The sequence below is a fragment of the Rutilus rutilus genome (assembly GCF_951802725.1).
Source record: "Rutilus rutilus genome assembly, chromosome: 25".
Taxonomy (NCBI): domain Eukaryota; kingdom Metazoa; phylum Chordata; class Actinopteri; order Cypriniformes; family Leuciscidae; genus Rutilus; species Rutilus rutilus.
Window position 1 is genome coordinate 242501 of NC_140229.1, and position 24000 is coordinate 266500.

General features: G+C 48.2%; 2 protein-coding genes across 5 annotated transcripts in view; one reads left to right on the forward strand and one right to left on the reverse strand.

Annotated features, from left to right (window-relative positions):
- Positions 1 to 13049, forward strand: part of sim2 (SIM bHLH transcription factor 2) — a gene marked incomplete at both ends in the record, with an annotated part of 19505 nt that extends 6456 nt beyond the window's left edge. The window contains 5 exons of the mRNA XM_084399964.1: positions 4553 to 4752; positions 6173 to 6279; positions 6437 to 6584; positions 6663 to 7147; positions 12541 to 13049. Coding sequence (XP_084256090.1) covers positions 4553 to 4752; positions 6173 to 6279; positions 6437 to 6584; positions 6663 to 7147; positions 12541 to 13049 — 1449 coding nt within the window. The remainder of the gene's footprint in view (positions 1 to 4552; positions 4753 to 6172; positions 6280 to 6436; positions 6585 to 6662; positions 7148 to 12540) is intronic.
- A 1645-nt stretch (positions 13050 to 14694) lies between these two features.
- hlcs (holocarboxylase synthetase (biotin-(proprionyl-CoA-carboxylase (ATP-hydrolysing)) ligase)) overlaps positions 14695 to 24000 on the reverse strand; it is a 44375-nt gene continuing 35069 nt past the window's right edge. For all 4 annotated transcript variants that reach the window (XM_084399714.1, XM_084399713.1, XM_084399712.1 and 1 more), the window contains exons 8-12: positions 22127 to 22191; positions 21874 to 22034; positions 19131 to 19245; positions 18844 to 19057; positions 14695 to 15525 (exon numbers count right to left, since the gene is read on the reverse strand). In XM_084399714.1, the coding sequence (XP_084255840.1) occupies positions 15357 to 15525; positions 18844 to 19057; positions 19131 to 19245; positions 21874 to 22034; positions 22127 to 22191 (724 nt within the window). In that variant the 3' untranslated portion in view covers positions 14695 to 15356. The remainder of the gene's footprint in view (positions 15526 to 18843; positions 19058 to 19130; positions 19246 to 21873; positions 22035 to 22126; positions 22192 to 24000) is intronic.

A 24000-nucleotide genomic window follows, 5' to 3' on the forward strand; every position in this document is an offset into this window, starting at 1 on the left:
TGTGCACAGGTGTAGTCTTTCTTTACAAATTGACCTCAACAAATTACTTGTCTGGCCTTAAAATTTATAAAACAGAATTATTTATCGCTTCCGCGTAGCCATGTGAACCGGAACTACTTTGACAACATTTTATCTGTACAGAGGTTAAGGAAAGGGAAGGAGGCCTTCACAGGGGAGAGACTAGTGGACACTTCAGGACTGCGTTGTCGTCGTGTCTAACGAGTACATCAGGATTTATGGGAAGTGTTCCCGGTTCCGGCTGACCTGATCTATGCAGCCTAACATTGAATTATAGAAGTCTATAATGTGTTATGTGTATGCTAGATCAAAGAGATGTGACAGAGTGTGTCTGCTTCCCGGACAATGTTAGGGAGACTGTTAAAAAAACAGTTAAAAAAACTGTTACAAAGTTTTGGTGCTAAATAGGAGAAGGATCTACCGCCAGCAGTCGATTTTGATATTCTAGGTATTATCAACTGGCCGGAATTTTGAGATCGCAATAGACGTGAAGGACTATAATGCGTTAAGAGCTCGCTCAAGTACTGCGGGGCTAAACCATTTAGTGCTTTGTAAGTAATCAGCAATATTTTAAAATGTATACGATGTTTAATAGGGAGCCAGTGCAGTGTTGGCAGAACCGGGCTAATATGGTCATACTTCCTGGTTCTGGTAAGAACTCGAGCTGCTGCGTTTTGGACCAGCTGTAGTTTGTTTATTAAGCGTGCAGGGCAACCACCCAGTAGAGCATTACAATAATCTAGCCTTGAGGTCATAAAGGCATGAACTAATTGTTCGGCATTTGTCATTGAGAGAATATTACCTAATTTAGATATATTTTTAAGATGGAAATGCGGTTTTACAGATACTAGAAACTTGACTTTCAAATGAAAGATTGGTATCAAAGAGCACACCCAGGTTCCTAACCAACGACCATCAAGTGTTAGACAGTATTCTAGGTTAATACGTGAAGTTTTTTGTCCAATAATTAGAATCTCTGTTTTTTCAGAATGAAGTAGTTAGTGCCGTTAGTATATAAGTGCTGTGACCTTTCCCAGTTTAGTCTAACGCAAGATATGTACTTTTTAAAAAATAGATATGGAGTAGAATAGGAGAGAAAAGAAAGTGTTAGTGTTTATAGATCAAGTGTCGATGATAAAGATGCGTCTTCAGCCATTTCTTGAATATGGCTATAGACTCAGGTTGAGTTCAGCAGGTCATTCCTCCAGCAGGGAACAGTCCAGGTGAAGGTCCGTGAAAGTGAGTCTGTGTCTCTTTGGGATGATGCACCACGAGGCGACGTTCACTTGTAGAACACAAGCTTCTGTAGACACATCGGACTGAAGTAGTGAGTTTAGGTATAGGGAGCAGAGCCAGTGGTTGTTCTGCAGGAAAACATCAGTGCCTTGAATCTGATGCGAGTGGCTGTTGGGAACCAGTGCAGGTTTATGAGGAAAGGAGTGACGTGTCTCTTCAGCTCGATAAAGACACTCTTGATGTAGCATCTGGATCAGTTGCAGAGATTTGACAGTGATACTGGAAGGAGAGAGCATTACAATAGTCCAGTCTGGACAAAACAAGAGCTTGGACAAGGAGTTGTGTAGCTCCGATAGGAAGGGCCTGATCCTCCTAATGTTGTATAAGGCAAATCTGCAGGTCTGTGAAGCTCAGCTGATCATCAATCACAACTCCAAGGTTCTTGGCTGACCTGGATGGAGTTATGGATGATGAACCCAGCTGAATGGAGAAATTGTGATGAAGTGTTTGGTTGGCCGAGACCACAAGCAATTCTGTCTTCACCGGGTTTAGTTGAAGGTGGTGGTCCTTCATCCAGCCAGAAATGTCTGTCATGCAGGCTGAGATGCGAGCAGCTCCCGTCGGATCATCCGGATGGAGTGAGAGAAAGAGTTGTGTGTTGTCAGTGTAGCAGTGATAGGAAAAACCATGTTGATGAATGACTGAATGACAGATCCTACTGATAAGATTGAGATGGAGAAGAGAAGCAGTCCCAGCACTGAGCCCTGAGGCACTCCAGTAGCTAGATGATAACTGTGATGGGATAAACCATGTTTCTGAATTACAGATCCTAGTGATGACATGTAGATGGAGAAGAGATGCGGTCCTAGCACTGAGCCCTGAGGCACTCCAGTAGCTAGATGATAACTGTGATGGGATAAACCATGTTTCTGAATGACAGATCCTAGTGATGACATGTAGATGGAGAAGAGAAGCGGTCCTAGCACTGAGCCCTGAGGCACTCCAGTAGCTAGATGTTGGGTCTCAGACATTCACTCCTCCACGACACCCTGAAGGACCTACTGAGAGGTCAGACCTGAACCATTGGAGTGCTGTTCCTGAAATGCCCTTCATCATGAGGGTTGACAGGATGATCTGGAGGTTAATTGTGTCAAAAGCAGCAGCAGATCCAGCAGAATGAGAACTGAGGATTTGGCAGCTGCTCTTGCCAGTCTCAGAGCTTCAATAACCAAGAGCAGGGCCGTCTCAGTTGAGTGAAGCTTCTGAAACCAGACTGGTTGATCTGTGTGAGAAATGTAGAGACTTAATTGAACACGACTCGTTTCAAGTGTTTTAGCAATGAATGGAAGAAGGGATACCGGTCTGTAATTTTCCAGATGTGCTGGATTCAGAGTGGGTTTCTTAAGCAGTGGGGTTATCTGCTGTGGGAAAGATACCAGTGTGAAGAGAGGTGTTGATGATACGAGTGAGTGCAGGTACAACTGAGGAAGAAATGGCTTGAAGTAGATGAGTGGGAATAGGATCAAGCAGACAGGTAGTAGGGTGATTGGAAAGGATGAGTTTGGAAACTTCTGCCTCTGAGAGCAGAGAGAAGGAAGAGAGTGTGTGTTTGCTGTTAAGATGTGTGTGTCAGTTTGTGGTGTGGAGAATTGGCTCCCGATGGTGGTTGTGTCATTTATGAAGAATGTGGCAAAATCGTCCACTGTTAGGGTTGATGAAGGAGGAGGAGGGTTAAGAAGAGAGGAGAAAGTCTTGAAAAGCATGCGAGAATCAGAAGAATTGTTAATTTTGTTGTGATAGTAAGTCATTTTAGCAGTAGAGACATTAGCAGAGAAGGAAGAGAGCAGGGATTGATAAAGACAATGTGGAATATAAAGGTCAGTAGGATCTTTCCATTTGCGCCACTTCCTCTCTGCAGAGGGTGTGGCGCGGGCTGGCCTGGAGGAAAGGGGGCAGAAGTTGTCCAAGCACAATGTTAGAGTGAAGAAAAAGTATCAGTTGCACTGTTAGTATCTAGTGATGAGAGCTGATTAGGAGGAGGAAGTGTGGATGAGACCAAAGAGAATAGGCGAGAGGGTGAGAGTGAGCATAGGTTTCGCCGAAAGGTGACCTGTGGAGGAGTGTGTGTTGTGTTCTGAGGCAGGTTGAGGTTGAGTGTGAGTGTGAGGAGGAAGTGATCTGAGGTGTGCAGTGGAGTGACCAGTGTATGGTCAGTGGAGCAGTAGCATGTGTAAATAAGGTCCAATTTATTACCGCCGTTGTAGATACTCGTTTGAGGTCGAATGAGGCGAGCAAAGTGTGGAAATCAGCAGCCTGAGGCTTTTCTAGGTGGATGTTGAAGTCTCCAACAACTACCTGAGGAGTACCATCCTCAGGGAAGGATGAGAGTAACACATCCAACTCCTCCAAGAAACTCCCAAGCTGATCTGGGGGACGATAAATAACTACAAAATGTATTTTAATAGGACTGGTGATAGTAATTGAATGCGATTCAAATGAGCCGTTGGCACACAGAGGTGGTAAAGGATAAACTCCATCCCTTCGGGTCAGGTGAGGGGTGTGTGAGAAAGTGAAGTTAGTGGAGAGGGCAGCAGGTGTGGCAGTATCCTCTGGTCCAACCCAGGACTCAGTCAGGGCCAATTGGCTGAGACCTGAATGACTAGAATTAGATGTAATGAAATCACCTTTGTTTACAGCGGACTGGCAATTCCAGAGATCAATAGGAAAAGAGATTAAAGGACTAGAAGACACCGGAAAGGTACGCAGGTTGTTTGGATTGCACAGCCTCCTACGTGTGACATTTGATTTTGTGTGTTAGTAATTGTAGGGATTTGGAAGCACATAGTGAAGAGAGGTCACAAATAGAAAGATGAGAACAAGTTGTGTAGAAAAAGGAAGGAAATAACAAGAAATTACTCAAGTGCCTTGTCGGTGTCCTTGCTCGGTGGAGTCTTCACACGAGGGTTGCTGCGTCTGCTGCCGCTGTATGCTACTTGATTTTATACCCACCTGAAATGTTGTGATTGAATACAGCTGGACACGCCTCACTATCAAAACTGTTTACCCAAACGCGAACAAATGAGACTTCACCACACGATTCTAGCACGTGAGCACAGTAAACAAACAATGTTTCCTAGTAACTACAACTGCGCTAAAATACAATGAGAAAAAGATACAAAACCACTTACAGTTACTGTCACTTCCACACACACACTGTCACACACATACACTCTCTAACACACACACTCTGCTGAACTTCTTCCACATATGAAACACTGAACCAGTCTGATGCTCACAGGTGATTCATTGCAGCGGGTACCTGAAGCTCCGTCAGTTCGTGATGGACGTGTCTCTGTACGAGTCCTGCTATCAGATCGTGGGTCTGGTGGCCGTCGGTCAGTCTCTTCCTCCCAGCGGCGTGACGGACATCAAACTCCACAGCAATATGTTCATGTTCCGCGCGAGTCTCGATCTCAAACTAATTTTCCTGGACAGCAGGTGAGATTCGACTGAACTCTGAACACTGTCTCTCACAGGCACAGCAGCACACACACACACACACTCTCACAGTGCAGCACTCAACTTTCACTTCCACAGCTAATATGGTGCATTTAAGTCATGTCGGAAAGATCCTATTTACCAGTTGAACACTGCGAACATCAGGCTCTTCCTCAGTGTTTCTGTCTTTTCCAGCATAAATATCTAAACATTCTAAAATCAAGATACTCTATATTGCTAAAAGAATTGGGACACTCCTCCAAATCATTGAATTCAGGTGTTCCAATCACTTCCATGGCCACAGTTGTACAAATCAAGCACTAGGCATGCAGACGCTTCTACACACATCTGTGAAAGGCTGGGTCGCTCTCAGGAGCTCAGTGAACTCAAGCGTGGGACCGTGATCGGTTGCCACCTGTGCAATAAGTCCATTCCTGAAATTTCCTCACTACGAAATATTCCATGGTCAACTATTAGTGATATTATAACAAAGTGGAAGCCATTGGGAACAACAGCAACTCAGCCACGAAGTGTTAAGCATTGTAAAAAGATGGTGCATGCTAAGGCTCACAGTGCGCAGAAGTCGCCAACTTTCTGAATAGTCAGTATCTACAGACCTCCTAACTTCTGTGGCCTTCGGATTAGGTCAAGAACAGTGCATAGAGCTTCATCGAATGGCTTTCCATGGCCGAGCAGCTGCATCCAAGCCTTACATCATCAAGTGCAATGCAAAGCGTGCGATGCAGTGGTGTAAAGCAGCCGCCAATGGCGTCAAAATATCTGCCAATGGCGTCAGAAAAGTAATCTTGTTTCCCCTTCAAATTAAGATTATTTTTCTGGCAGATATTTGTACTTGTTTTAAGCACGTCATTTAATTTTGATCAGTTTTTCAGTAAACAAGAATTAATATCTTCAGTCATTTTGCTGTTTTGTGCTGTAAAACGAGACAGAAACACTGAGGAAGAGCCTCATGTAGCAGCGAACGCACATGATGAACCGTGAGAAATAGCTTCTGTATCGATGGTCAATTTGTTGAAATGAATAAAAGTATTTTTTCCATTTAGCTAAATTGCATGTACAAAATAATGTATAACGATACAATTTACATCATCTCCTTAAAATTAATAAAAACAAAACAAAACATGCATTCTTTAATCATAATTTTGTAGAAGTAGAGTTAAAAAATCTTGCAGAATTTTTGTAGAAATGATACATCGCAATCTTGCTCCAATCAAAGTGACTTGACATCATATTTCCGACTTTCCAACTTGAAAATACAAACTTCTCAGGAGGACTTGAATGCACCAATTATACTTACAGTCTGGAACCAACCGGAAGAAACATCAGCTGTGATTTTTAACCATTTAAACCATTGGTAGAAGCAGAAGGAGTGTCTTTCATCTGAACGTGTGTGTGTCAGGGTGGCGGAGTTAACCGGTTATGAGCCGCAGGATCTGATTGAGAAGACTCTCTACCATCACGTCCACGGCTGTGACGTCTTCCAGCTGCGATACGCACATCATCTACGTGAGTCGCTTCACACACACTTTCCTCTGTAGATCATCTACAGCCGCAGCATGAATGTGTTCGTTCTACTGACATGTCTGAGCAGCGTTTGCATGGAAACCCTAGTGAAGCTGTGTGTGTGTTTGTGTGTGTGTGTGTGTGTTTGTGTGTGTCTCAGTGCTGGTGAAGGGGCAGGTCACCACCAAGTACTACCGTCTGCTGTCGAAACACGGCGGCTGGGTCTGGTTGCAGAGCTGCGCCACCATCGTCCACAACAGCCGCTCGTCTCGACCGCACTGCATCGTCAGTGTCAACTACGTCCTCACGTGAGTGACCTTTGACCTCCCTCACAGCAGTGTTGAGCCAGAACCGCTCGCTCTGATGCTGTGTCTCTCTCTCCGCAGGGATGTGGAATATAAAGAGATGCAGCTCTCTCAGGACCAGAGCAGATCCAGACCGTCTCTGTCCTATAAGAACTGTCTCGCAGCTCCTCAGGACTCACGCAAACAGCTGAAAGCCAAAGCAGCCAAACTCAAAAGCAAAGCCAAAGCATGTCCGTATTCGCAGGTGAAGGTGCTGACAGACTCACCTGGGAACGTGACCTCGAGTGCTTGTGGTTTCCAGACCTCGCTGGAGTCTCCGTCCTGGAAGAGCTGCCAGCAGAGCCCCGTCTCACTGATGCACGTCCAGGAGCCGTCTCACACGCTGCCTCTGTCCTATGCATACACATACACACACACGCAGACGCAGGCCTCCAGCGACTGCCGGAAAGCACCGGTGACCCCGATCTCCTCCAGACGACCCGTCCTTTCCTCACTGCAGTCGCCCTGGAGCTGCGCTAATAAACCTGCGGCGCACCTGCAAACTCCTGCCTGCAGCGCATTCTCTGGTACCTACACACACACACACACACACCAGAGTCACTGACTTCAGATCTGACAGACGGACACATAGCAGGGCTGTTAATCGCTAATGGCGATTAAATTGAACTCTTTCCCCGCCATTGATGGGATTTTCCACTGTTTTACTGTAGGGGGCGCTGTTACGCATTCTCTGAGTACTGAACCTCTGGATCAAAACACAGGTGAAGCAGCAGCAGAAGCGAGCGACAGAAACGAGCGATAGAAGCAGCAGAAGTGAGCGACAGAAGCAGCAGAAGCGAGCGATAGAAGCAGCAGAAGCGAGCGATAGAAGCAGCAGAAGCGAGCGATAGAAGCAGCAGAAGCAAGCGATAGAAGTGAGCGATAGAAGCAAGCGATAGAAGTGAGCGATAGAAGTGAGCGATAGAAGCAGCAGAATCGAGCGATAGAAGCAGCAGAAGTGAGCGATAGAAGCGAGCGATAGAAGCAGCAGAATCGAGCGATAGAAGCAGCAGAAGTGAGCGATAGAAGCGAGCGATAGAAGCAGCAGAAGCGAGCGATAGAAGCGAGCGATAGAAGCGAGCGATAGAAGCAGCAGAATCGAGCGATAGAAGCAGCAGAAGCGAGCGATAGAAGCAGCAGAAGCGAGCGATAGAAGTGAGCGATAGAAGCAGCAGAAGCGAGCGATAGAAGCAGCAGAATCGAGCGATAGAAGCAGCAGAAGCGAGCGATAGAAGTGAGCGACAGAAGCAGCAGAAGCGAGCGATAGAAGCAGCAGAAGCGAGCGATAGAAGTGAGCGATAGAAGCAGCAGAAGCGAGCGATAGAAGCAGCAGAAGCAAGCGATAGAAGTGAGCGATAGAAGCAAGCGATAGAAGTGAGCGATAGAAGTGAGCGATAGAAGCAGCAGAATCGAGCGATAGAAGCAGCAGAAGTGAGCGATAGAAGCGAGCGATAGAAGCGAGCGATAGAAGCAGCAGAAGCGAGCGATAGAAGCAGCAGAATCGAGCGATAGAAGCAGCAGAAGCGAGCGATAGAAGCAGCAGAATCGAGCGATAGAAGCAGCAGAAGCGAGCGATAGAAGCAGCAGAAGCGAGCGATGGAAGCAGCAGAAGCGAGCGATGGAAGCAGCAGAAGTGAGCGATAGAAGCGAGCGGCAGAAGTGAGCGATAGAAGCGAGCGATAGAAGCAGCAGAAGCGAGCGATAGAAGCAGCAGAAGCGAGCGATAGAAGCGAGCGATAGAAGCAGCAGAAGTGAGCGATAGAAGCGAGCGATAGAAGCAGCAGAAGTGAGCGATAGAAGCGAGCGATAGAAGCGAGCGATAGAAGCGAGCGATAGAAGCAGCAGAAGCGAGCGATAGAAGCGAGCGATAGAAGTGAGCGATAGAAGCAGAAGCGAGCGATAGAAGCAGCAGAAGCGAGCGATAGAAGCGAGCGATAGAAGCAGCAGAAGCGAGCGATAGAAGCAGCAGAAGCGAGCGATAGAAGCGAGCGATAGAAGCAGCAGAAGCGAGCGATAGAAGCGAGCGATAGAAGCGAGCGATAGAAGCGAGCGATAGAAGCGAGCGATAGAAGCAGCAGAAGTGAGCGATAGAAGCGAGCGATAGAAGCGAGCGATAGAAGCAGCAGAAGTGAGCGATAGAAGTGAGAGATAGAAGCAGCAGAAGCGAGTGATAGAAGCAGCAGAAGCGAGCGATAGAAGCAGCAGAAGCGAGCGATAGAAGCGAGCGATAGAAGCAGCAGAAGTGAGCGATAGAAGCAGCTGAAGCGAGCGATAGAAGCGAGCGATAGAAGTGAGCGATAGAAGCAGCAGAAGCGAGCGATAGAAGCGAGCGATAGAAGCAGCAGAAGCGAGCGATAGAAGCAGCAGAAGTGAGCGATAGAAGCGAGCGATAGAAGCGAGCGATAGAAGCGAGCGATAGAAGCGAGCGATAGAAGCAGCAGAAGTGAGCGATAGAAGCGAGCGATAGAAGCGAGCGATAGAAGCAGCAGAAGTGAGCGATAGAAGTGAGCGATAGAAGCAGCAGAAGCGAGCGATAGAAGCAGCAGAAGCGAGCGATAGAAGCAGCAGAAGCGAGCGATAGAAGCGAGCGATAGAAGCAGCAGAAGTGAGCGATAGAAGCAGCTGAAGCGAGCGATAGAAGCGAGCGATAGAAGTGAGCGATAGAAGCAGCAGAAGCGAGCGATAGAAGCGAGCGATAGAAGCAGCAGAAGCGAGCGATAGAAGCAGCAGAAGTGAGCGATAGAAGCAGCAGAAGCGAGCGATAGAAGCAGCAGAAGCGAGCGATAGAAGCGAGCGATAGAAGCAGCAGAAGTGAGCGATAGAAGCAGCTGAAGCGAGCGATAGAAGCGAGCGATAGAAGTGAGCGATAGAAGCAGCTGAAGCGAGCGATAGAAGCGAGCGATAGAAGCAGCAGAAGCGAGCGATAGAAGTGAGCGATAGAAGCAGCTGAAGCGAGCGATAGAAGCGAGCGATAGAAGCAGCAGAAGCGAGCGATAGAAGCAGCAGAAGCGAGCGATAGAAGCGAGCGATAGAAGCGAGCGATAGAAGCAGCAGAAGCGAGCGATAGAAGCAGCAGAAGCGAGCGATAGAAGCGATAGAAGCGAGCGATAGAAGCAGCAGAAGCGAGCGATAGAAGTGAGCGATAGAAGCATGGCTGACGCACATGTATGAGTTAGGGTGCTGTCGGTGGCTGGAGATTTTTTTTAAGCCGCTGGTGAGGAAAGAGTTAATTTTAAGTTTCCTCAATGCATCGATTCTGTTGATTTATATTAGATTCATTTTTGAATCGTAAATCAATATTTCTATAGCGTTTAAACAGTACAGATCATTTCAAGCTTCACAGAAATGAACAGGAAATGATCAGAATCAGTGATGAAACTTCATCAAATATGAGACAAATTCAGATTCTGCTCTAGAAGACAGTCATGATTCAGTTCAGGTTCTGTTCTCATCTGATTGTGTCAGTGTGGTCAGACCAGTAATATCACTGAATATTAACTCTTTCCACTCCAGCAGTTTTTTGTTTTTGTTCTCAACAAAAGCTGAGAAAATCGTGTTTTTGTCAAAGACTACATGTGCGTCAGCAATACTTCTATTGCTTGTTTCTGCTTCTCTTTCACATGTCTTTTGATCTGGAGATTCTCTACTCTTTTAGAAGTTATAGCGCCCCCTACATTATCACTAAGAAAATTCTGTCAATGGCGTGGAAAGAGTTAAGTGTCTTTTAAAGGAACACTTCGACTTTTTGGGACTTTAGCTTTTTCACCGTATCCCCCAGAGTTAGATTAGTCCATACATACCTTTTTCATCTCCGTGCGTGCTTTAAATCTGTTTGACGCACCCACCGCTAGCCTAGCTTAGCACAAAGACTGGATGTAAATGGCTACAGCTAGCATACTAATCCCAATAAGTGACAAAATAACGGCAACATTTTCCTATTTACATGTTGTGATTTGTATAGTCACAGTGTGTACAAATAACAAGGTCATATGAGACACAGAATTTTTTTAAACGTTTAAATACTGGGAACTATTTTCTCAGAAGGCGAAGCACTGCTACTGGGGCGGAGTGATTAGCGCAGCAACCGAGAAGCGCTGTGGTGAGGAGCAGAGAGTTCGCTCAGAGTTGGAGTAATAGAGTCAGCAATTACTAGATAGTAAATGCAAAGTTTACAATCATGGGTGTTCGCTGTATTGTAAAGAGCTGCGACAATAAACAGGGGAATTCCAACCAAAAACGCTGACCTGATGAATCAGTGGCTACTTGCTCTGGATATAGATCCAAACACACCTGTAGACATCATCAAGGACTATCGCGTTTGCTCAGAACATTTCACTGAGGACGAAAATTTAATTTGCCACACGGAGCATGAAACGTGCTGAAGGATAACGTTACGCCCATCCCATCGATAGTAAAGACAGGACAAAGTGGATCACCTGCGGCTGCGGTAAGTGTTCCGTTATGTTTTTAGATGACTAGCCTACTGTTACAGTGCCATTACCTAACGTTAGATGTAATGTAACCTTCGTGACACTATTACATGAATAGGGTGCTCACTATATATTACAGTTGTTCCCGGGCTCCATGTATCCCCTGTAATGTTAGTATTGTGTTGTCACAAACGCGCTCTATCGCCCCAGTAACAAATAAGTGGCGCTAAAGGTAACTTTCAGGACTGAAGCCTTCAACTTATAATGAATTGGAGGGTGGTATGGGCAGTTTTCATTTTTGAGAAACAGTGACCTTGTTTGTGAAATAGTAGGCTACTCCTGTTCTGATTCTCCCCTCGACCTCAGTCTGTTCGGCATTGTCTATCAGCTTCCAAAGTTTGTAACTCCTCGTCTGTGTATTCTGGCTCAAAACGATATGGTTCTGGATCTTGGTTTGATACCAAATAAAAATCCTCTGACAATTCATCAAAGTCAGCCATGATCACGAATCACGTTCACTACTAGCTAGTCACGTTGGTTTTGTTGACGGAACGGCGCTTCTCGGGTGCTGCGCTAATCACTCCGCCCAAGTAGCAGTGCTTCGCCTTCTGAGAAAATAGTTCCCAGTATTTAAACATTTAAAAAATGTCTGTCTCATATGACCTTGTTATTTGTACACACTGTGACTATACAAATCACAACATGTAAATAGGAAAATGTTGGCATTATTTTGTCACTTATTGGGATTAGTATGCTAGCTGTAGCCATTTACATCCAGTCTTTGTGCTAAGCTAGGCTAGCGGTGGGTGCGTCAAACAGACTTAAAGCACGCACGGAGATGAAAAAGGTATGTATGGACTGATCTCACTCTGGGGGATACGGTGAATAAGCTAAAGTCCCAAAAAGTCGAAGTGTTCCTTTAAACCCCAAATAAGAAAGCTAAAAACCAAAGGAACTGCTAAACTAGTATAGAGAATAATATCTAAACATGAAATCAGTTAAAGGGGACATATCATGGAAATCTGACTTTTCCCGTGTGTAAGTGCTTTAATCTATAATCGGTGCTTCTACCAACACAGAAAACGTGAAAAGTGAAACCCAGTAACTTTGTTCTGGTCAGCCTTTCTCTGAGAGCATGTCAATAAATAAGCCGATCAGATTTGCTGAGTCTCTCCGTAAGGCTGCACTCGCTACTGGTTATTCTGGGATTCTGGATGAGGGAGATTGGCCTGTTCTGTTATTGCTGGAGTCTCTGAAAAGGGGCAAATTTCACAAGCTATAATAAATGATCTGGTATTTTGAGCTGAAATTTCACACACATTCTGGGGACTCCATAGATTTATATTACATCTGGGGAAAAGGGGCCTTTAATAAAATGTCACCTTTAATAACAAATTTCATTGTGAATCGAATTGAATGGTTCTGAGGTCATGAATGGACTAGATTCACAGAAAGCGACCTGCACATCTAACCAGCTCTGTGTTCATCAGGTCCGGCGGCCGACAGCGCGTTCGCAGCTCAGCTTCTGCCCGGAGGCTTCAGACCCACTGCTGCGTTTAAAGAGGAACCCGGTCAGAACCAGAACCAGAACCAGAACCAGGGCTTCGGTCAGCGCAGGCCATACGAGGACAGGCTCTCGGATCAGAGCGACCCGGACGAGAAGAGGCTGCTGGGAACGACACAGAGTCCGTACGTTTCTCTGAACCTCCACCATGTTCTGTCCAAACGCGGCTCTTTCCCACCCGGACCCTGCGCTCTGAGCGAGGAGGGGAACCCGTACCTGTACCGGACCCAGAGCGCTCCCGACGGACACCGGCCGTACCTGTACCGGACCCAGAGCCCCGGTCCCGACGGACACCGGTCGTACCTGTACCGGACCCAGAGCCCCGGTCCCGACGGACACCGGTCGTACCTGTACCGGACCCAGAGCCCCGGTCCCGACGGACACCGCGCTCCTCACTGCATCGGCACGTCGGTCATCATCAGCAACGAAAGGTGACGCGCCGTCCGATCACACTGACCTCCGACCTCTTCTACTGTTTTACGCAAAGCTGCAGATGTTCTGATCACACATAAAGCAACGTCAGGTATGGAATATATTTTTCCCCGTTGTGCTGCCAGTTCAACGGGATACTAGAGCCATCCTCTCCGGAATACCCAGGAAGAAGAAGCTTAAATACGTTTCGGTGATTCAGGGTCTCCAGATGAACGTCACTGTTCACTAAACTCACAGATATGCAAGTGACATAATGATCCACATATTGTATTTGAAACACGCTTTTGTGCCATTATTTACCAAATGAAAACATTTAATCTATTTTAACCATTTAAAAGTTTCAGCAGGACTTCTGTAACTACAGACAACTTTCAGCATTGAAGTGTTGATTACAGCCTCCTCATCTTGTCATTGGTCAGTTGGACTGACAGTCCCGCCCCAGACTCACGTGATTGGACAGATCAGAGTTTCACTCTTCAGGACGTTAAACTACCAATGACTCTGAAGATTAAACTGACTAACACAATGGCCCGGTTTCACAGACGAGGCTTAGATTAAGCCAGGATTAGGCCTTAGTTCAATTAGGGCATTTAAGCAGCTTTTATAAACGTGCCTTAGAAGAAAACATTACTGATGTGCATCTTGAGACAAAACATGTTTAAGAGATGCTTTCAGTCTCAAACATTCATTTTAGTCTGCATTAGTTTAAGCCTGGTCTGTGAAACCGGGGGAATGTGTCATAAATCAGCTTTAAATGAAGAACTTTTAAACATTGCCTTTCATACTTGAGCTGGAATGATATAATTTCTGTGGACATCTGAAGAAAAACAATAATTTATTTGGTCCGGTTTTCTGTTGTTGAACAACCAATCTCTGATATTTCGCTGCTATCATCAAGCGATGGCGTGTTTACTGGCGTCGACCACATCATAGCTTGATTATTTATGATCTGACTTTTGCAGGTTTACTAAAATGACTGGAACTAGTTTGCTTAGAAACTCAATAAACATGAGCGTCTCCCAGCAACACAATGTCCATCGAAAGCAATGATTCTCAAAAGCTTCATTATTAATGTTATTATTGTTGGCGCAGGAACTTTCATCTCCGACTCCATTTGAGAAAAGCCGTTTGATAAAGATCTAATACTCCTCAGACGAGGGTTAACGCTGGCTCTGTTTGTTTGCGGAGGAAGACTGCGGCTCTTATGATCTTGAGGAAGAGCGCAGTCTCTGGGGAGAGGAGATGAATCTGGTATTAGAGATGATAGATGTGTGCTGACCTTCTGACCTCCAGCTGAAATTGTTTAACAGGATATTGTGGATCTGAGAGCTATTTGCTTAATGATTTCTAAAGGCTGAGCAGTTTAGAGACGCACTCCAGCCGCGGACACCTGAAGAGTCCATGATCGGACACTGATCGCCGTGAGTGTGAGGAAGTGGCCGAGGATTAATGTGTGTGTAATGAGGTGAAAGATCTGAGTTTAGAGAATGGAGGAATATTTTCACCTCATCAAGACGAGAGACGAAACTGAAGCACGAGGTGCGGATGATGGATGAGCTGCGAGACGTAGAGGGAGGATGAGCGAGACACTGCCAGTACACACACACACACACACACAGCACTTCACTGATGGAACACACACACGACGTGTCAGTCACAATCATTTTATTTCATTTTGTACAATTCAGGAATGTGTTCTTTAAAAGCGATCATCCATATATCAGTTTACAAACCAGTGATCATTACAAAATATTGACAGATTTAACACCACCTGATTCATGAACAAACAAGTCACTTCAAAATCTAAAGAGAAATAACAATTAAAAGTTTTAACAAGTGTCAGTCAGAGAGAACGAGAGTTTGTTAGACAGTAAAGCTCAGAGTAACAGCCTCTCCTGGGATCATACTCTCCCGTCTGCTCCTCAGATCGACTGTACAGGGAAACTCCTCTAACCGGAGGAATCCCAGAAACCTCGTCATCTTTCTGCTTGACCAACTCAAATCAATGTCTGTGTTTCGTTGAGAAGGACGAGTGTGATGTGTGTGTTCTCTGTAATCTGTTACTGTAAACTCTGAATGAGACTGAAGAGGAAGATATTGCTCATATTAAAGCTCATGTACAGAAAAGGCGTGTGTGAAAGTCAATGTTTACAGAATAAATGTTATTCTGAAGAAAAGATGATGTCAGTGTCAGAGATTCACGTTTGCTCTGGCTGGATCAGGCGCGACGGCAGCAGGACGAGTGGAGAAGCATCATCTCTCAGTCTGAGAGTTCCTGCTGAATGAACTGATGATGTTTGATCTGAATCTTCATCTGCTCTTGATCACCACAAGGTTCTTCATCATGTCGAAGGAGTTTCCATCCGGCTGCAGTGCCACGACCTGATCTCCAGCGGACACCTGCAGGAACCCGCTCTCATCCAGACCCTGAACCTCGGCCTCCGGCCCGTCCTCGCTCCACAGACGCACACGCGTGCCCCTGAAACACACACACACACGTCAGGCCCCTGAAACACACACACACACCAGGCCCCTGAAACACACACACACACACACACACACACACTCGCACTCGCACTCTCTTCTTTGAAAATCTTCAGGTGGTTAGACTAACGTTCCAGTGATAAAAGACATTTAAACATTTTGCAGTCCAGCCCTTTACCCCTCCAGCCCTTTCCCTCCAGCCCTTTACCCCCCAACCCTTTACCCTCCAGCTCTTTACCCTCCAGCCCTTTACCCCCCAGCTCTTACCCTCCAGCTCTTTACCCTCCAGCCCTTTACCCTCCAGCTCTTTACCCTCCAGCCCTTTACCCTCCAGCCCTTTACCCTCCAGCCCTTACCCTCCAGCCCTTTACCCTCCAGCCCTTACCCTCCAGCTCTTTACCCTCCAGCCCTTTACCCCCCAACCCTTTACCCTCCAACTCTTTACCCCCCAGCTCTTACCCTCCAGCTCTTACCCTCCAGCCCTTTACCCTCCAGCCCTTACCCTCCAGCTCTTTACCCTCCAGCCCTTACCCTCCAGCCCTTTACCCTCCAGCCCTTACCCTCCAGCTCTTACCCTCCAGCTCTTTACCCTCCAGCTCTTAACCCTCCAGCTCTTTACCCCCCAGCTCTTACCCTCCAGCTCTTTACCCTCCAGCCCTTTACCCTCCAGCTCTTTACCCTCCAGCCCTTTACCCTCCAGCCCTTACCCTCCAGCCCTTTACCCTCCAGCCCTTACCCTCCAGCCCTTTACCCTCCAGCCCTTACCCTCCAGCCCTTACCCTCCAACTCTTTACCCCCCAGCTCTTACCCTCCAGCCCTTTACCCCCCAGCCCTTTACCCTCCAGCTCTTTACCCTCCAGCCCTTTACCCCCCAACCCTTTACCCTCCAGCTCTTTACCCTCCAGCCCTTAACCCTCCAGCTCTTTACCCTCCAGCCCTTACCCTCCAGCTCTTTACCCCCCAGCTCTTACCCTCCAGCTCTTAACCCTCCAGCCCTTTACCCTCCAGCTCTTACCCTCCAGCCCTTACCCTCCAGCTCTTTACCCTCCAGCTCTTACCCTCCAGCCCTTTACCCTCCAGCCCTTTACCCTCCAGCCCTTACCCTCCAGCCCTTTACCCTCCAGCCCTTACCCTCCAGCCCTTTACCCCCCAACCCTTTACCCTCCAACTCTTTACCCCCCAGCTCTTACCCTCCAGCCCTTTACCCTCCAACTCTTTACCCCCCAGCCCTTACCCTCCAGCCCTTTACCCTCCAGCCCTTACCCTCCAGCTCTTTACCCTCCAGCCCTTTACCCTCCAGCCCTTTACCCTCCAGCTCTTTACCCTCCAGCCCTTTACCCCCCAACCCTTTACCCTCCAGCTCTTTACCCTCCAGCCATTAACCCTCCAGCTCTTACCCTCCAGCCCTTACCCTCCAGCCCTTTACCCTCCAGCCCTTTACCCCCCAACCCTTTACCCTCCAACTCTTTACCCCCCAGCTCTTACCCTCCAGCCCTTTACCCTCCAGCTCTTTACCCTCCAGCCCTTTACCCTCCAACTCTTTACCCTCCAGGCCTTAACCCTCCAGCTCTTACCCTCCAGCCCTTTACCCTCCAGCTCTTTACCCTCCAGCCCTTACCCTCCAGCTCTTTACCCTCCAACTCTTTACCCTCCAGCTCTTACCCTCCAGCCCTTTACCCTCCAGCCCTTAACCCTCCAGCTCTTACCCTCCAGCCCTTTACCCTCCAGCCCTTAACCCTCCAGCCCTTAACCCTCCAGCTCTTACCCTCCAGCCCTTTACCCTACAGCCCTTAACCCTCCAGCCCTTAACCCTCCAGCTCTTTACCCTCCAACTCTTTACCCTCCAGCCCTTAACCCTCCAGCCCTTACCCTCCAGCCCTTAACCCTCCAGCCCTTAACCCTCCAGCTCTTACCCTCCAGCCCTTTACCCTCCAGCCCTTACCCTCCAGCTCTTACCCCCCAGCTCTTTACCCTCCAACTCTTTACCCTCCAGCCCTTACCCTCCAGCTCTTTACCCTCCAGCTCTTACCCTCCAGCCCTTTACCCTCCAGCCCTTTACCCTCCAGCCCTTAACCCTCCAGCCCTTAACCCTCCAGCCCTTTACCCTCCAGCTGAGGACCAGTCTGTGTTTAATAACATCATTATTCACTGTATAGAGTGACGAGCTGCAACTGTTTCCGCAGAGAGCAATTTCTGCCTGAGTTACAGCATAAACTTAGTTTGCTGATATAAACTGATGTAAGTTGCTTCATTGATGTTAAATAATATAAAACAAAATAAGTTAATTTAGATGTTTCCATGTTTTATTCATCATTCCACACAAGTTAAAAGTGCAGATGTTAGATCTGAGCAGCGTGAGCGTGTTACAGTGATGTCACTACACTACAGCACACAGCTCCTGTTAGAGGGTGACGTGCGACGCCTGTTCGGTTGCCTTTACATTTAACAATATTTCATATTCCAACTCTCTCTGAATGTAATTGCAAATGTTCATAATAACAGTAAAACACCAGTTCTTGCCATAAAAGAAATATTGTGATGACAAAAAATGGCAAAGCAACCAAACGTGTTGCACTTCACCTTCTATCAGGGACCGAAGTGTGTGTTTATTCACTATTCCATGACAATCTCCACACTAGTTAAACTCTGAATGCAAATGAGCAGTTTAAGCAGACACAAGTAATCTCCGACTGTCAGCTAGCGTGTGTTCTGCGCTGCGTGTGAATGAGACAACTGTCTATTTCTGCAGATATGTTCATCTATATTCGTCAATCAGAAAGGGAAACCGACGCTGCAGAAACACACACCATAAACAAAGCAGTGCGTGCTTACCGTTTGAATATCAATCCTGCAAAACACTTTCTTTATTCCACTCCGCTCATGCTAACATTGAAATATCCGCTGAGGAACTCTCAGGTAAGATGAGTAACATTAGATCAGCTTCTGTCTGTGCTGTTTTAGCTTCTCTGCTATTATTCTCGTGCACTGACTCGTTCACTGAGCTGAACAGCCAATCAGAGTTCCCTCTCTCACCGACGGCCCGACGCCGATTCAACATGTCAAATCGGCCGAAAGAAAGCCGACGAGGACCAGTTTCAGCCGACGGTGCGGAACCGTGAGGAACACTGAGTCGGCTTGGTGTGTCCCGGCTTTACACAGCTCTACAGTCTCAGAGCCTCTCCGGGACAGCGAGCCTTTCAAACATTAGAGGAGTGTGGACGACGTGTGTTAATGGGCCACTGCAGTTCCTGCTCCAGCCTACAAAGGGCGCTGCTGAGTACGGACTTACACACACACACACTCACTCACTCACCCGTGCACCCAGCGGCTGTAGTAGAGTGGCAGCAGAGTCTCTGAGCCGCGCTCCTGGAAGTCTGAGACGAAGCGCTCCAGCAGTGTGACGGATCGGGCGATGAGCTGCTCCGGCTCCAGCGGCTCCAGACTGCGGTTCTGCTCCCGGTTCTGCTGGCGCACCAGGTCGTTGATGCAGACCGTCGGGTTGCTGTTGCTCACGTTGAAGCCGCAGCCTGAAGGAAACAGGAGAGACGTCACGCGTGACACTGATGATGCGGTGCTAACCCTAACCTGAGCGAGACGCACCGATCCGAAGGCTGAAGCTCTGACCCGTCAGGCTGGAGTTCACCAGAACCCCGCCCAGCTTCATCAGGTTACTGTAGTAGATGTCATTGGGCCACTTCAGCCGCAGGTCCACGTCCTGCACACACACACACGAGGAACATCTCAGGCAATCTTCAAACGACAGCAATATTCTCTTTAACTACAGCAGAAAGAGGAATGTGAGTCATGTGATTCACTGCTTCACCTCGAAGGTGTGTGTGTGTGTGTGTTCGTGTGTGTGTGTGTGTTCAGTGCAGTGTTCATTTTGACAACACATTTTGATTTAGTTTTAGTCATATTTCAATCATCTGAACTGTTTGTTTTAGTCAACTAAAATCTAATGGGTTTAGTTAAATTGTAATGCATCAATTGACCCTTCGCAAAGACCCGCCCCCCTTAGTTACTATCGCTATGTCCGACAAGCTACGCTGCTCTCACGCAGTGAAAAATACATCACGGAGCAGAGAGGAGACTGACAACACGCTGACAGACAGGACAGACCAGGTTACTTTTCGGTTACTTTTGATATTAAACATATTAAACAAAGTCTCACCTTTCAAATTTGGTCATTTTTTAAAAGAAATTTAAACGATACATACCGTTTTGTGGCTCTTAAATGTGTCTGACAGATCGCTGTAGAGCATCAGTTAAAGCTGCTTGTGAACCGATCATCTCTTCCTTCTAGTTCATTTATAGCATCAAATAAACATAAATGAACATAAGAAGGAATGTTGTTTTAAACCGCGGAAAGGCGTCAGTACATTCCGTTTTTCAAGTTCAAATCCTCCCATGTTAATCTGCTATCTCTCCTGACTGCTTTGTTGGACAAAATGGCGGATGGCGGATTATGATTGGTTAGATCGCCTGTCAATCAAGCTCCCTGCGAAGGGTCAATTCTCTAAAATGTCCGAACTCATGATCTACTCCTGGAGGAAACATCTATTATCCTGCGATAGACACAGATTGACCGTGAGCTACACTGGGGTCTGCCTTTACTTTTAGGAGTGTGTTTATGGGGATTATTCTTCTAGAAGCGTATTAGTGAGGTCAGACACTGATGTTGGAGGAGAGGCTCTCAGTCTCGCTGTAACCCATCCTAAAGCTGTTCTATCGGGGCTGAGCTCAGGACTCTGTGCAGGAGTCCAGTTCCTCCACACCAAACTCCTCATCCATGTGTTTATGGTCCTGCTCTGTGCACTGGAGCGCAGTCATGCTGGAACAGGAGCATCCCCAAACTCTTCCCACAAAGTTGGAGCATGAAACTGTCCGAAATGTCTTGGTCTGCTGAAGCATTAAGAGTTCCTTTCACTGGAACTAAGAGGCCGAGCCCTGAAGAACAACCCCACACCATCACCCCCCCCCAAACAACCCCACACCATCACCCCCTCCCCCAAACAACCCCACACCATCACCCCCCCTCCACCAAACAACCCCACACCACCACCCCCTCCACCAAACAACCCCACACCACCACCCCCTCCCCCAAACAACCCCACACCATCACCCCCCCTCCACCAAACAACCCCACACCACCACCCCCTCCCCCAAACAACCCCACACCACCACCCCCTCCCCCAAACAACCCCACACCATCACCCCCCTCCACCAAACAACCCCACACCACCACCCCCTCCCCCAAACAACCCCACACCACCACCCCCCTCCACCAAACAACCCCACACCACCACCCCCTCCCCCAAACAACCCCACACCATCACCCCCCCTCCACCAAACAACCCCACACCACCACCCCCTCCCCCAAACAACCCCACACCATCACCCCCCCTCCACCAAACAACCCCACACCACCACCCCCTCCCCCAAACAACCCCACACCACCACCCCCTCCCCCAAACAACCCCACACCACCACCCCCCCTCCACCAAACAACCCCACACCACCACCCCCTCCCCCAAACAACCCCACACCATCACCCCCCCTCCACCAAACAACCCCACACCACCACCCCCTCCCCCAAACAACCCCACACCATCACCCCCCCTCCACCAAACAACCCCACACCACCACCCCCTCCCCCAAACAACCCCACACCATCACCCCCCCCTCCACCAAACAACCCCACACCACCACCCCCTCCCCCAAACAACCCCACACCATCACCCCCCCTCCACCAAACAACCCCCCCTCCACCAAACAACCCCCCCTCCACCAAACAACCCCACACCATCACCCCCTCCACCAAACAACCCCACACCATCACCCCCTCCACCAAACAACCCCACACCATCACCCCCCCCACCACCACCAAACAACCCCCCCCCAAACAACCCCACCCCACCCCAGCCCAAACCAAACAGTGTGTGTGTGTGTGTGTGTGTGTGTGCACCTCGTATCCGGGCAGTGTGTGTGTGCGTGTGTGTGTGTGTGTGTGTGTACCTCGTATCCGGGCAGTGTGTGTGTGTGTGTGTGTGTGTGTGTGTGTGTGTACCTCGTATCCGGGCAGTGTGTGTGTGTGTGCACCTCGTATCTGGGCAGTGTGTGTGCGAGTGTGTACCTCGTATCCGGGCAGTGTGTGTGTGTGTGTGTGTGTGTGTGTGTGTGTGTGTGTGTGTGTGTGTGAGTGCACCTCGTATCCGGGCAGTGTGTGTGCGTGTGTGTGTGCGCGCGTGTGTGTGTGTGTGTGTGTGTGTACCTCGTATCCGGGCAGTGTGTGTGCGCGTGTGTGTGTGTGTGTGTGTGTGTGTGTGTGTGTGTGTGTGTGTACCTCGTATCCGGGCAGTGTTCTCACAGACTCCACCACAGCGAGGGCCACGAGGTGCTGCAGGAACGGGAGTCTCTCTCCGAGTCGAGAGTTCAGAGGAATCTGCAGGTGGAGAGAGAACATGGCGCAGCCCAGAGGACTCAACCACGCGTTCCCTCCGCGGCCTGCACACACACACACCATTAATGACTGACACGCTCGTTCACATGTTAAACCAGAGTTAACGGCTGTCTGAGAGCTGATGGAAGCTGCTGACCTTTGCCCTGAGTCTGACGCGCTGCTATGGCGATTAACCCTTCCTGTGGCGACTGCGACACCAGCCTGCAGGAGGAAGAGGAAACACACACTCTGATCACAGTCACACATTTACTGGAAACATTCAGCCGTTTCACTGCGTTCACTGGAGAACTCCACGCTTGCTGCACTGTTACTGACCTTTGACCCCTGCTCTATACCTGCAGCCTATCAAACACCCCCACTTAAGACAACAGCTATACACGACCTGTACTCAAACACACACACACACTCACAGTAATTGCTACATAAACAGATGATTATTCTCACAGAAGTTCAATAGTCACATCCGCTCTCAAATGTCAATCAAATCTCTGTCGCAGGAGTGTGTGTGTGTGTGTGTGCGTGTGTGTGTGTGCGCGTGTGTGCTTGCTGCATTCTCTTCTGAAGGTTTCAGCAGCCTGACGAGTGTAAAGTGTTTCTCCAGCATTACAGGCTCCGGAATCTGGGATCCGTGTGTCATTTAGAGCGAACACATTTACAGAAGAGCTTAAGCTGGCGCTGAAAGCCAAGACACACACACACACACACACACACACAGAGAGCAGCATTCAGATGCAAAGAGACGCCTCTCTGTAATCCACCTATTCAGCGCAGCACTGCATCATGGGACGCTGCTATCAGAGCAGCAGGATGAACAGTGTTTCAGTGTCCATCACTCCTGTGCTGCAACCACATGCTAATCACACACCAGGAGTGTGTTTTCTCAGAGAGTTTTAATTGAACAAGACGTTCTCGCAAGAAACGAGGTAAAACTGCAGAAACAGAAACCCGGCGGTCTGAGGCATCAAACACACACACGCAGAACTACTGAACACACACCAGCAGAACTACTGAACACACACCAGCAGAACTACTGAAACACACACCAGCAGAACTACTGAACACACACCAGCAGAACTACTGAAACACACCCCAGCAGAACTACTGAACACACCCCAGCAGAACTACTGAACACACACCAGCAGAACTACTGAACACACACCAGCAGAACTACTGAACACACACCAGCAGAACTACTGAACACACACCAGCAGAACTACTGAAACACCGACCAGCAGAACTACTGAACACCGACCAGCAGAACTACTGAAACACCGACCAGCAGAACTACTGAAACACCGACCAGCAGAACTACTGAACACACACCAGCAGAACTACTGAACAGTAACACACACCAGCAGAACTACTGAACCACACCCCAGCAGAACTACTGAACCACCGACCAGCAGAACTACTGAACCACCGACCAGCAGAACTACTGAACACACACCAGCAGAACTACCGAACACACACCAGCAGAACTACTGAACACACCAACCAGCAGAACTACTGAACACACACCAGCAGAAGTACTGAACACACACCAGCAGAAGTACTGAACACCGACCAGCAGAAGTACTGAACCACACCCCAGCAGAACTACACCCCAGCAGAACTACTGAACCACACCCCAGCAGAACTACTGAAACACCGACCAGCAGAACTACTGAAACACCGACCAGCAGAACTACTGAAACACCGACCAGCAGAACTACTGAAACACACCCCAGCAGAACTACTGAAACACACCCCAGCAGAACTACTGAAACACCGACCAGCAGAACTACTGAACACACACCAGCAGAACTACTGAACCACACACCAGCAGAACTACTGAACACACCGACCAGCAGAACTACTGAACACACACCAGCAGAACTACTGAACCACACACCAGCAGAACTACTGAACCACACACCAGCAGAACTACTGAAACACCGACCAGCAGAACTACTGAAACACCGACCAGCAGAACTACTGAAACACCGACCAGCAGAACTACTGAAACACCGA